Source organism: Hetaerina americana, unplaced genomic scaffold (assembly GCF_022747635.1).
Source record: "Hetaerina americana unplaced genomic scaffold, ioHetAmer1.1.p SCAF_9, whole genome shotgun sequence".
Classification (NCBI taxonomy): Eukaryota; Metazoa; Arthropoda; class Insecta; order Odonata; family Calopterygidae; genus Hetaerina; species Hetaerina americana.
In genome coordinates, this window is record NW_027287538.1 from 21,464,622 (window position 1) to 21,479,341 (window position 14,720).

The following is a 14,720-nucleotide window of genomic DNA, read 5'->3' on the forward strand; positions in this document are numbered from 1 at the left end:
TTTATGCTTCTTAAAAAACACATTTCGGCATTTGAAATTTTGCTTTTTGTCAAACTTTTTTTTTGGCACCAAAAGGTATTCTATTAAATAAATTCCTCTCCAATGAAATTGTAAAATTTTAGTGAAAAGGAATTAAAAAATCTGGTAAAATGTCTCCAAAATAGGATTTTTATGCTTCTTAAAAAACACATTTCGGCATCTGAATTGTTGTTTTTTGTCAAACATATTTTTTTTGGCACCAAAAGGTATTCTATTAAATAATTTCCTTTCCAATGAAATTCTGAAAATTTAATTTGATCTCTTCAGATATTAAATTTAATGGTTAAGATTTCAGTGGTTAATTTTTAGTGCAAGAATTATGAGTAATAACTTTACTTACTCTCTATTGTTTTTTTAACTTTTGCAGCACAAGGCCATTTATGTTGGAACTGATGCACAAATCAAGCAGGTTGACTTGTACATGTGCAAATTGCGGTATGACAGCTGCTTGAGGTGTGTTCGAGACCCGCATTGCGGATGGGACAAGACTGGTAACACCTGCCGGAACTTCAAAGCTGGGTGCGTACTTAATATGGCTTGCTCGTACACTGAGGAGTGTGGCTTCTGCATTCTTGGTCATGGTCGGCGGCCTATTGAGAAGTGGAAACTCACATTCAATGGGAATATTATAGTCTGAAAGGAATGATTGTTTAAACCATAGTTTATATTTTAAATGTGGATTGGTTTGTAGGTTATACACCAAAACAAAATTAATTCTCCATGAGAAAAGGCTCGCTTTGATATATAGCGTGGTTTTAGCATGGCGTGGAAACTTAGTTGTTGAAGAAAGATATGATAGCCTTAGATTGGTGGCTTTTGGGATAATGTGGGTGTGGAGAAGAGTAGAAAAGGTTAGGTAATGGACAGGAAGGAAAACGAACGAGGAAGTGCTAGGCATGGTGGGAGAGGAGAGAGCAGTGTTGGGAGAAAACCAAAGGAGGCAGGAAAAATGAATGCGAAGCATATTCATTGGCAATGGAATGTTGAAGGATACTGTTATAGTGTATGTAGAGGAGAGAATTAAGGAAGGTAAATTTGGTGTAGGAAAAGATAAAGCACGTTCAACGGGAGGAAGGAAGTATGCTGAGTTGAAGAAGGGTTTATAGTTAATTTTCATTTTTTATTCTAAAAAACTTGATGCAGCGGGTACTTCTTTGTGCAAATTCTTCCTTTCCTTTGTGTAAGCCTTCCTTTTAATTGTGTAAAAATTCTAATAATAATCTTGTCTATTCAATATGCTGAGTATTTCAATGGACAGACAAAATTTGCTGACCAAATATGGGTCAGTAAGAATTTTTTGGTGAGGAGGTTTTTTTTTTAATGTGAACCAGGATATTTAGGAGTCCAATTTTTTTTATTTCTTGAATTTTTAGATAATTAATATATGCTGGGTATGAAGGCATATGTAAACATCCTTCATTCCATTTCCCATTTGGGTAATTCTGAATATAAATATTCTTACACACATAAAGGCTTAATTCAAGAAATCCCTGAAATGAATCTTTACATCAATGATAATCTTCTGAAGAAAGTTATTAGTGTCAACTTTTTAGGCTTGATAATTGATCAAAGCTTAAACTGGAATGGAAAGATTAGGCACTTATGCAATAAACTTTCCAGAATTTCCGATGCCCTAAGAAACCTAGCTAAGGTTGTAGATTAAGTAGTTTTGAAAACAGCCCACTTTGGTAACTTCCAATCTTGAGTTATCTTTATCCAATAGAATTATCTTTTAGGGTTCTGCTACTGATGTTGGCAAAGTAATCATCTTGCAAAAAAGAGTTGTTAGATATATATATAAATAAAATATATATATATATATATATATATATATATATATATATATATATATATATATATAAAATCTTTTTCAAACATTGTTCTTGTGACCTAAATGAATATTTTTTGTCAATGTATGACAAGAAGTAATTTTATTATAACCATTTCTCCAAACGTATGTATACATTTTTAGTTTTTGTATGACATAACTTTTATTTTAGCATTGTAAAATAATGAGATGAAACAATAATAAAAAATAAATTCACTTTTTTATTTCACATTTTAATTGTAGTTACAATATTTAGGTGATGTCTTATGGAAACAGAATCCTCCTCATGACTGCCATTCTACATTGCATTTCTCTTTTTAGATTCCTACAAGATGTAGAAAACAAGACAGCTAGCATATGTGACTCCAGTGTGATGAAGAAGAAGATTGTGGTCACTTGGGGTCAGAGTGTCCACTTAAGTTGCCTCGTTCACATGTCGGAAGGACTTGGAGCGCAGAAAGTTATATGGTATCATCACAAAGACAAAGGAAAGCAGCAAATCGTTTACAGGTACTTAGATGTGATGCGATTGAATTGATTTTTTTTCATAAATGTTTGACAAAAATATACTCATATTGTAATGTAAAGTTAAAAAATGAGAATACCATCATTCCTCTTCCTACCGTCTTTCTACCATCCTGCCAGTATACTTTGGATGGACCATAACAGACCAATCATATTGAAGAGTACTGTCTCCCCCATGGTGTAGCCAGAATGATAGGGTTGGGGGGTACAAATCAAACTGATGATGCTATGCTACCCCAGAAACAAATGAATCTTGTCATCAAACATAAAAATATACCCCATGAAAAATTGCTCACTCACACCATACCATGATTTTTTTAAATTTAAAAGTCGTTTTTTCAGTTAGTGGATATATTAGAATTGAGGTGGTTCACTGTGGGTAACCATATTTACCAGCATAACCTCTAGAAATACTTTTTTCATAATATTTGCAGAATGAAACAATGCATGACTTTTAATGGTTTATTATTCAACTAATGGTTAGTCAATAAATACTGGCAAAGAACAAATTTTGTGGAAAGATTGTTGATATGTTAGTACTGGTTTTTATGGGAGGCGACCGACAGCTGAGGTCATTTGCGCCATTAGGAATGGACAGGAAAGGATGAAGGGTGGAGAGAAACCCGGCGTCGGCATTAGCCTACTCTTTACGAAAGGCGCCAAGGGGTCAACAGCTTAACGTCCCATCCGACGGACGGTGTACTCACTAAAAGTGCCCTCCACAAAGCACCTCAAGTAGGGATCGAGATACCACTGAAAAATATTCAACACCGCCGAGATTTGAACCTGGGCCCTCTGGGTGGGAAGCCATGACGATAGCCACCGCACGAATCCTAATCCCCATTGTTGATCCGGATTTGTATTTATCACATGATTTTGATTAAAATAATGCAGTGTAGATAGTCAATGACTTAGTATTTGCTTAGTAAAGCTATGTATTTTCTCACCTCAAAGGAAATTATGGTATTTTCAGGGCTAATGAAGATAAGGGAAAGAATAATTGGAAAGTATGGATAGTTGAAGAATGTTTAAGTGAGAACATTATGAGGGCAGTTCAATAAGTGCCCGTGTTAGAAATGAATAAAACCATTTTTTCAAAAACATTTTTTTTTTATTTTTCAACATAGTCCCCTTTTAGAAATATACACTTCTCCCAACGTTCCGGCCATTTTTTTAACCCCTCCAAAAAATAGGATTTGTAGAACTCTCCAAAATACGCCTGTCTCAGCGATAACTTCCTTGTTTGAGCTAATTTTGTTTTCCCTCGAGCCATTTCTTCATGTTAGGGAATAGGAAAAAGTTGCAGGGAGCCAGATCGGGTGAATACGGGGGGTGCGGCAGCAATTCATAACGTACTTCATGCAGTTTATTGGTGACAACTCCGGATGAATGTGCTGGTGGGTTATCGTGGTGAAACAGCCCCTTCTTTTTTGCCAAATGCGGCCATGTCTCCTTCAATTTTTTGTCAAAGCGGTCCAATAACTCACTGTGGTATTTCCCAGTGATTGTTCTTCCTTTTTCTAAAAAATTCATGAGGATGATGCCATTTGCATCCCAAAAAACCATCGCCATGACCTTCCCGGCCGATCGGACCATCTTCACCTTCTTTGGAGCAGATTCACTGGGAGAAATCCTGGTGGACTTTTTGAATGATTTCCTCGGTAACCACGTCTGCCAGGCATCCTGGTCGGTCCTCATCAAAAACAGATTTTAAATTCATTGAACTAAAATCTAACTGTGGTCATAGATGGCGAAGTGTCCCCATAAACAACATCCAACTTTGCTTTTATCTCCTCGCATTTCTTCCCATCCAAAAACAAAAAGTGAATTACCGAACGATACTGCTCTTTTTCCATCTTGGCGAAAATCATGAAACACATCTTACTCGAACGGCTGCCAAATCCAAACTAACCTTTAAATCAGTGTGAAATTTGTTTCATTTTCGTTTGATAGATGGCAGCACACGATGATAACATAAACTTCCCTCAGGAATGCCCTTTGTCATCAAACATGGGTACTTATTGAATCACTCTCGTAGTTACCATTGGCAACTTTTGAGTTTAAGAAATTAAAATCTTTTTTTAAATATAGGAAAGTTTCAAAGGAATTAATCATCTTTATGATAGTAATTTTATCAAATTTTTGCGGTGCTGGGAAGGTGGAATAAGCACAGATTTGCACAAAATTGGTATTCGAGAGTTAATTGTATTATGCTTGGTAAATGAATGGAGGCATTTAAAAAAAGTACACATGTTCAGGAAACTCAATAATTGACCATTTTCAACTTTAAACCTTTCTGCTTCACACATCACAGATTGAATATTGAGGTTTCAATCACAGTAACTGTGTGCTATGTGGTCATTAGTGTTGATTTTCAATATACAGTGATTTCCCATTGTTATTTCTGAAGGCATGACAAGTACATAGAGACGTCAGATCATGGCCTTGTCATTGTGAGCGTCGGTGAGGGTGAAGCCGGGCGGTATGATGCTTGGCTCGGCCCATCCCTCCTCTGCAGCTACAACCTGACCGTGGACTCTAACCGTTGCGGCGCCCCAGCCCGTTCCCGTGACTACCAGCGCGTTTACTCTGAGTGGTGCCATGCTTTCGAGAAACACAAAGCTGCCGTTCAGGCATGGGAAAGGAAGAAATCGGTGGGTTTGTTTTTTTTAAGTATAAATGGTGAACAGTATTGCTCTGTTGATTTTTGTACTGGATCGATATCATTTATCATTGATTTAAAGAATCTTCTTGTATGCTAAATTAATTTGCGTATTGGTCAGTTGATTATAATGCAGAATATTCAGCACTCATATTCATTGTGGTGATAGTTCAAATGTGTGATGTTTTCATTGCGCTTATCTCTGTCATCTTTTTTTTCCCATATACAGTGCAGCAACCGAGAAAATAATAGCATCCCCAATGCCCCAAGGATCAGAAGACAAGGAACTGAATCATAGCAATGGGCATTAGGTAATACTGTTTTCTTTTTCATTTATTGATTTTAACCAAATTAAGACCAAGTCATCTTAATCTTTCCAAAAAAAAAATATTATTTTTTTAATTTTAACTTTATCAAAATTCGCAGTGTTAAATCCACTTAATTACTTGAGTATGTATGCTTGGGTTCCGGGAAAAAAAAAGTCCAATAAGATTAAGAAAAAATTCAATGAAATTCTTCGGAATCAAGGAATTCTTTAAAAAAAATAAATAGATATATTTCTTTGATGTGATCACTTCATGAATGGTAGTTTGTAGAATTTGGTACAAGGATTAATTGATTATTTAGTCATACTATAGTATACAGCGAACTTGTATAATTTCTTCAAGGTTGATTTTAATTTTAGTGGTACATAGCACATTGTTAAGAGTCATAAAATATGCACAAAACTGATGAATATTTTGTTCATTCGGCCCTTCTGAGTCTTTCTACATGATATATATTAATCAAAAGTGGTAAGGGCACAACGAAATATGGAAACTAAATACAGGATATATACAGGAAGCTTAGTATCACATGGGTTTCAATGAAATGAAACAATAAACATAATAGAATCATTAAAATTGTTTCAGTCATACCTCAGAATGATACCATATCACCTACAAGTTGTTCTACTATACAGCAAAACAAATTAGATTTAGGATTTATTACAATTTTAACCAACAAATCTTAATTTTCTTGAAGGGCTTTGAAAAAAGGATCATATCATGATAATAATGTATTTATTTGTCCAGCAGACACAGTGTACAGTATTGAGAATACATGACAGGTTAATTGGTCACATAAATGGGATATAGATTCATATTATTCCCCCGAATAAATACAAAATACAATTATGACACGAAACTAATATACACTTAAAGTTTTACATTGAAATTCATTTACACTGAAATGATAGTTCAACCATATATTCTGATAAATTCTACTTGAATAGTGAAATTCTTGTCTGTCATTTTATAGAAGGTTAGACAGATTGTTAGACAATTTTGTGCACATTGATATTGGTCCTTAAGCTACCATAGACAGGTTTGATGTTCTCAAATGTATATCTTTACATTGTGACAGTGATAACTATTATTCACTGTGAAGTCACTCTTTGTTTTTCATGGCGTAAGTCACTACATGAAGGATGTATGTAGATAGTCCCAAATATTTAAATAGAGGTCAGCAATATGCATGATAAGGTTGATTACATACGAGTCATAATATTTTTTATGAACTAAAAATATTTGGTACAATGAGGATAATGTTTCCCAGATTAAAATTCCATAATAACAAGTTGCAGAATAAAACAAGCCATGATATAACATTTTTATCTAAAATTACATTGTGTTTCAAAACTGAAAGCTGGTAGTAGTAAACTGAATTGATTTTCTCATATACCCAGGGGCGTATTAACCCCATTTTCCGCCCTACGCTATAATCAATGTCTGCCGCCCCCCAAAAAGAATTAATTTTCTAAATAATGCGAACCAAATTCAATGTGTCGACAAGGTCCTGGTGCCTAACAACAGGAACTTGCAAAAAAAGGAATAGCGTGATCATTCGCAAGACAATGACTAATATAAACACAGGATTTGTGCTCCTGGAGGCCTATTAGTGGAACCTTTTCTCTAAATATTTTTCTAAAAAAGAAAACGCACGGGATTTTGAATCAATATATTCGCATTAAAAAAAATTGAAAAAACTGATGAAATAAAAATTCCTGGACTTGTGCCGCCCCCATGGGAGCTGCCGCCCTACACCATGGCATAGTTGGCGTACTGGTAAATACGCCCCTGCATATACCTAAGAGATATTGTCATCCCACTGATGATCAACATTTAACCCTAAAAATATTAAATTTTCTACCACCATGATATCACACAGCACTTCTAAAAAGTCTAAATTTTTTTTTAAAGAAATTTTTAAATTTTCTAAGTTTATTACGTTCTGCCTTGTTCTATCTTTGTATTTCGTCCATCTTTAATTTGACTCACTTAGAACAGTTTACGTATCTCGGCAGTGTTTTGGATCAACACGGTCAAAGTAGTAGGGACGTAAGGAGAAGAATTGCGCTAGGCAAAGAGGCTTTCAAATGGAGGAGGGAGTTAACGACGGGGACGTTGAGTAATGATATTGAGAAAAGACTCGTAAAAACTTTGATATGGAGCGTAGCTATGTACGGCGCGGAAACATGGTCATTGAAGCAGGATGATAGGTATTGATTGGAGGCTTTTGAAATGTCGGGGTGGAGAAGAATGGAGAAGGTGAAATGGACAGAGAAGAAAACAAACGAGGAGGTGCTAGGTATGGTGGGCGAAGAGAGGGGTTTGTTGGGAGCAATCCAATGGAGGCAGGAAAAGTGGATGAAGGGGGTATTGACCGGCAGTGGGATGTTGAAGACTGTGATAGATGGTAGAATGTTGGGCAAAAGAGGAAAGGGAAGGAACAGGATAGGGATGTTGGACGGGATGAAGGGAGGAAGAAAGTACTCAGAGATGAAGAGGGACCTGATATAGAGTAGGATGCTGTGTTTTGCTAGGGGCCAAAAATTATTTAATTAGTAATTATGTCTTTCCAAAAACCTTAACTGGTAGATTACCCAATAATAATAATAATAATAATAATCTCGTGTAATTCTTTCAAGTTTTGTTAAGCATTGTAAATTGGTTTGATATTCTTTGATATGAACTTTTTCAATGAAATCAATTTACTTCTTTTATTTCAGTTTTATCATTCAGGATGAAAATGCCTAAACGATAATTTGGGATGATTAAATATTTTATTTTTTTAATTGAAGATTTGAAATAACCTTTGAACAATCTCCATACTGTGTTGAGTCATCCTTTTTTTATGTTTTTTTTTATAAATCTCGAGAATATTTTTAAATATTTTCAGGATGGAGTACTGCAGATACTCAGGAGTACTTCCCTCAAAGGGTATGAGGCATCTTCGCCAGTGTTTATTGGCTTCCTGTATTTTCCAGTCCTGGAGCCAGGACTTGGAATCTTCCAGTGGAAATGTATAAGTGTTTATTACAGTTTTTGAGTAATGAACTGATGTGTTCACAATGATTTTAGGCCCTGTGAATTTTTCACAAAGAAGAAATCAACAAGATTTCTTTGGACAGTGATCGCTATTCCACAAAACTCATTTTGAAAAGTTTTTCCCCCTCCTGGTATGATTTTATTATTTTTTTCCTCCTCCTACTCCTCCTTTTGCAAAAGATGTGGTTCAATTTTTTTTTTCATCAGCCCCATTTTGATGTGTGTGCATTTGAAGGAAACTAGGAAAGGTTTTTTTTGCCAAAGCTGTGGTGTTGTGGAGAGAGACCCCATATGCATGCATGACTTCCCAAAGTTTTATGCAGGATTTTAATTTTTCCCCTGTTGTTCGAATGGCTTCACACGAATTCATCAGGAACCCATTCGATAAGAAAGAGAAAGGATGACTTTTATGTATAATTCGGCAGTTGTGCTCACTTAAAATATTCCCATTTCATGGTGTTTAGTTTCGCATTGCGTAGATGGAAGTAATTGTGTCATAGGAATCACTAGTTTTCTCCAATGTGTTGCAAAACTCTCTCTCTCTCTGTGTTGCATATTAAGGACATTTTTTGCTCTTTGTTTAAAGATCTGAGGAAAATTATCATTGATGGGTGGATGAGTGTGTTTTTTTCTCTCCATTTCGATGTTTTTTTATTCGTTGTTTAAGCAATAAGGGCACCATTTAATTAAGTTATAGACAACTTATAGGGGGCCATGGCTTCGTTTTTTTCATTTGAATAAATGTGGTGATGTGAATACATTTCACCTTTGTCGTATGAGTTTTTCTAGAAGTAGGTAGTCCATTGATCTGAGGGTTATTTTTGGCCGAAACATAAGGTCTAAATGCCAAATCAGATCATATCACCTTCCAGTAGGTTACTAATGTTTAAATGTTTGTCGTAAAATTATATTAGCAAAAGGCTCAAATGATGAAAAATCCATCCAGTATTTTAATTCATTTAAATCCTTGTTAGATGATAAAGTGAAAGAGTTCTTTTCGTTTTTTTTTGCATTATGTCTTTTTAAGGATTTTTAAGGATCGAATGAGTGTTAAAAAGTTTCACTTGTAGTGTAATTCCAATCATATCAAGACCTTTGGGGCAGTTTTGAATTGTTGGCATGTGAACAGCCGCATTTTGCATTGTATCCCAAGTATAACAAGCTCTAGCGTAGCACATTTTCCTGAGCATTATCATTTTTTAAATACATTTGGAGGCGTGGAATCAAAATGTCACTGTTTGAGGTGATCATAGTGTTAATACTACCATGATTTGACAGGGATTATGATCGATTATAGCTATTGAGGGATACTACAATTACAATTTGATTCTCAAGTCTTACTAGTAAAATTTTAATCACAATATCTTTTTTTTTTAAAGCTAGACCTGTTGTGAGAATAAAGGAATCAGATACAGAGTATAACCCATTGTTTTTTTTTCACAAACTGATTATAAAAGATTTGCAATTTTGAATGTAAGAAATCATGATTGTGTGTCAAAATTCACATATATGTTGTTGTTGAAAAAAAACCACTCAATGGTGTTCTATAATTATTTCCCAATGTCTCTCCTAGCTCTCCTGCTATTAGATGAAAGTGACATTTGGTCACTGACGATATGGTATTAGGAATGAAATTACCTTCTGGTATTCTTCGTCATGTAATAATTTTTTTATCTCAGTAAATCACAGATTTGACATTATTTTAGTGACACATTTAATCTGCATTTCGGAAGAGTTTTAACTGAAATGAAATCCCTCTCTTCATAATATCTTTTTTCATTGCTTACGGTATGACGTCAAGAGCTTAAAAAAGTTCTTGTGTGAAGGAGATGGGTATTAAACAAGCCATTTTTAGTTGACAATGTATGTTAGACTTGGCAGTGAGTAGGTTGAAAATATCAAATATTGTATTTTTCACGGTTTGATTGGTATCAAATTTTTTGTGAGCAATGATTTCACATCCCTAATAAATTATTCAAGAATCATCAATTAAATGATTTTGAGTTTCAGAGCTGTGGTATTCAATGAAATCTCAAAAAATCACCTCGTCTTTTCATTATCAAGTGGTATGCCAATAAAATACTTTTAAAATTTTTTTTAAATTAATTTTTTCTTGATTATGTTCCCTAAATATTACTGTACAGGAATATTATTATCCTCTTGTGTCTCTCTCTTTCTTTTAAGTTGTGTGTGCTTATGTGTCAAGATGGCTTTAATAACTTTTAATATTGTAATTTAGTTAGATAATATGGTTTTTAAATCCACAGTTTATTTTCGACAATTAGCGTGTAAGGTTGATAGATTGATGTTTTATTTATTGACGATAATATTCCTTCTTCATTGCTCTGCTGGCTGTAAGATAATGTCCTAGAATGAGGAAAAATAATCCTATATTCTGTGACATAGATATAACACATTCTATTATGGTTACTTTGTTTTTTTTTAATCACATTTCTAGAAATAATTAGCGAAAAAATTTTCCAATGTTTGGAAATAATTCATCCTCTAAAAATTTTGTTAAGCCATCATTTTTTCACTAAATATCTGTGTGCTCAGAAAGTAGGATTTTATTCTTACTTGTTCAAATGAAATTCTTTTTAAAAAAATCACTCCTTCATGTCTATGTACATAATTTGTGATAAGAAATAAATAAATTTGCATAAAAAGTTGTGGCCAATGTCTTCTAGTGGATCTACCTTATGTTTGAGTAACACTAAGGCCAGGTTTGATTGTCTCTTGTTAAACAGGAAGGGGAAACTTTAAACTACGGTTAAGGTCAAAACTCAGTTATATGACTGCTAGTTAAGTTCAAAACCTACCATGATTAAACAGCCTAATCACTGATAGATGGTATTATTATGGTTACAATGTTCACATTCACCGTTGAGAAATCTTTTTCATAAAATCAAATTTTCTGGTTATATCCAAGTTAAGTTCACATTCACATTAACTAATGATTGGATTTAAACCTTTTTTTTCGTGCAGCATTCTGCCAGGAATACTAGCAAAAAGTGCAGAGAGTAATTTAATCATATTTATCATTCAGACTTGGTCATTGAAGCAGGAGGATAGACGTATATTGGAGGCTTTTGAAATGTGGGTGTGGAGAAGAATGGAGAAGGTGAAATTGACTGAGAAGAAAACAAACGAGGAAGTACTTGGTATGTTGGGCGAGAAGAGGGGTTTGTTGGGAGCAATTCTATGGAGGCAGGAAAAGTGGCTGAAGGGGATATTGACCAGCAGTGGGATGTTGAAGACTGTAATTGAGGGGAGAATGTTAGGCAAACGAGGAAAGGGAAGGAACAGGATAGGGATATTGGACGGGATGAAGGAAGTACTCGGAGATGAAGAGGGACCTGATGTGGAGTGGGATGTTGTGTGTTGCTAGGGGTCACATATTATTTAATTATTATCTATGTCCATCCGAAAACCTACCTTAACCGGTAGACTACCCAATAATAATAATGAATATTCTGAGGGAAAAAATATTTTGAAGTAATTTTTAAAGATATCCATATGTAGTTTTTTTTGTTCCATAGTTATTTTGAATTAGGTAATATTTGATGGTGAATTAATTTCATGTTGTCTTTCAAAATAGTTCTAATTGTTTCAGCATACTAAACATGAACAGTTTTTTATCAATAAAAATATGATTAAAAAAAACAATAGTAATACATTTTTTCATGACATTTTCTTATGAAAACACTAATTTTTACATTAAAAAAATTAACAAAAAAGATCAGTGGAAAAAATTATGAAAAAAAAGAAAGAATAATTTTTGAGTTGCATAACTTTCTGTCGGTTTCTGCAAAGTCACGTTTTTTTAGAAAAATCTGTTTGTACAAGGTGTTGTGGGATCATTCATCTCACATCTATCTATAACTAACCAAACAAATGCTTTGCACACCTTTTTTTTACAATTTATGAACACTGTTCAGGACCATGTTCTCTTTTGGCCATGTATTCTGTCTCAAACTACACAAATATTTTATTTTTAACCTGAAAGTTGCTCCAGTCTGGCAGTTGATCTATCTACCCAAGGAGATATGTAACACTCCGTCTCCCCCAAGGCATTCCATCTCATGAGACTCAATGATACTTGTAGTGTATTGATGCCATGTCATCATTGTTTTTGGACTATTTTCTTTATATATGATGAAAGAAAAAATGAAAACGTTCATAATTTCTCGAATTAGTACTTGATTCAACCGTACGCTCGCAAGGAAAAAAACAGCACTAAAACTCAAAACCAAAAGAGAATGGTGTTCTTTGCATACTATATACAATGTACTTTCCATTTCAAAGTAGTACTAGTATTTAGGGAAGGGGCAACCGACAGCTGAGGTCATTTGCGCCATAGAGGGGATGGACAGGAAAGGATGAAGGGTGGAGCAAAACCCAGCATCGGCATTAGCCTACTCTTAATGAAAGGTGCCAAGGGGTCCGCAGCTTAACGTCCCATCCAACGGACAGCGTACTCAGTCAAAGTGCCCTCCACAAAGCACCTCAAGTAGGGATCGAGATACCACTGAAAAATATTCAACACCGCCGGGATTTGAACCCGGGCCCTCTGGGTGGGAAGCCAGTACGATAGCCATTGAACCATCTTAATCCATTTTCCACTTCAAGGCAGTAAAAGGAACAAACCCTATCAGAAAGAGAAATGCTGATCGCCTAGGATGGAAGGCAAGGAAAAGTAACATGTTTGCATAGTAATGCTTTCACTAGCGTCTTATCACCTAAGTCCTTAACAGTTTGTGTCGAAACAGAATCATCATATAGCATTCAAAAGTGTGCAGAAATAAAGAAATTCCATAGGATGTCGAAGTGTAAAGACCACTCTGCAAAAGGAACTAGCATACTGCCATTAGAATGAGTTTCCCCGCATGTAAACAGTTAAATGTAAAAATTACAGTAGGATTTATACCTTACAAGAAGTATTTAAAATGGAAAATTAAAATTACAAAAAAAATATTTTACAAAACTAGAGGTGTCATAGTTATGATAAAAGAATCAATACACATGATGAAATAAAAAATTCAATTAGTAACAGCTCTTTAAACAATAGCTTACGTTTGAGTCAATATATATGCTCACGGCACCATATGGTTGAGATGCAAAACCAATATATGGACCTGCACTAAGAGGGTCCATAAGATATTATAAAACCAAACCTAAATGTTGCAACCTAATAAAATTGGCTTAAGTATAAAAGCAAAGTGCAGAGAGTTTAAATCCAAAGTTAGTTTCAATAAACGATCCAGAAACTTAAAACAAATTTTATGAAACATGGTCATTGAAGCAAGATGACAGGCATAGATTTGGAGGCTTTAGAAATGTGGATGTAAAGAAGTATGGGAAATGGACGGAATGGAAAACAAATGAGGAAGTTCTAGACATTAGAGCATGAACAGGATAGGGGATCATTGGGGGAAATCTAATGGAGGCAGGAAAAATGGATGCAGAGCATTTTGATTGGCTACCGGTTGTTGAAGGATTGATAACTATATGGAGGGGAGAATGTTAGGCAAGTGAGGAAGGGGTAGGAATATGATAGGGATGTTGGGTGGAATGAAAGGAGGGAAATATATGGAAATGAAGAGGTACTTCACTGTAGAGTTGGATTTCAGGCAGTACAATACCTAATATTAACACAAATAATGAATAAGGCTTTCTTCCCAGATACTTGAAACTTTCTTAATAATAATCAGTCAAGTTTCTCAATATGATATTCTGTTATAAGAAGCATTAAAAAGCTAAAAATTAAGTAATATAATGAATCAGTGAAATATCATATTACTATACTTTGGATGGATCAATTTCAATTTGATACAACTGCATGTGGGGACATGGTAGTCAAAGAGTAGAACATTGGACTACTGACCAGTGGGCACGGGTTCAATTCCTGGCCACATCTTTCTAGGTACCTTCAGCTTCACTCAAGCTGTGTGATTTTCAGCAAGTAATCATGGTGAACTTAATTTAAAAAAAATGAAATTGAATTAGATGAATGATTTCAGTTTGTTTTGTGGAAAAATATGAAAAAAATACAGTAAATCAGCAACCCTCAAAATGAAAATATTGAATTTTTATTTCATTTAAAAGGAAATTAAAAGAAATAGAATTTATTTAAAATTATACATGATTCATTGCTTCACATTTTTATCACATACTTCATCATCTGCTTCAAAGAATTTATACAAACCAAGAAATAAACAAGCTGCGTTAAGTTTGGTATATCTCCCTCTTTGTCCCAATCTTACCCATACTTGAAATGTGCACGATATGTATGAGAGGA

General features: G+C 34.6%; 1 protein-coding gene across 2 annotated transcripts in view; it reads left to right on the forward strand.

Moving 5' to 3' along the window:
* Positions 1–11,246, forward strand: part of LOC139698693 (semaphorin-2A-like) — a 185,556-nt gene extending 174,310 nt beyond the window's left edge. For both annotated transcript variants that reach the window (XM_071597570.1, XM_071597568.1), the window contains 5 exons: positions 407–558; positions 2,189–2,377; positions 4,803–5,046; positions 5,284–5,365; positions 8,274–11,246. In XM_071597570.1, coding sequence (XP_071453671.1) covers positions 407–558; positions 2,189–2,377; positions 4,803–5,046; positions 5,284–5,352 — 654 coding nt within the window. In that variant the 3' untranslated portion in view covers positions 5,353–5,365; positions 8,274–11,246. The remainder of the gene's footprint in view (positions 1–406; positions 559–2,188; positions 2,378–4,802; positions 5,047–5,283; positions 5,366–8,273) is intronic.
* The last annotated feature ends 3,474 nt before the right edge of the window (positions 11,247–14,720 follow it).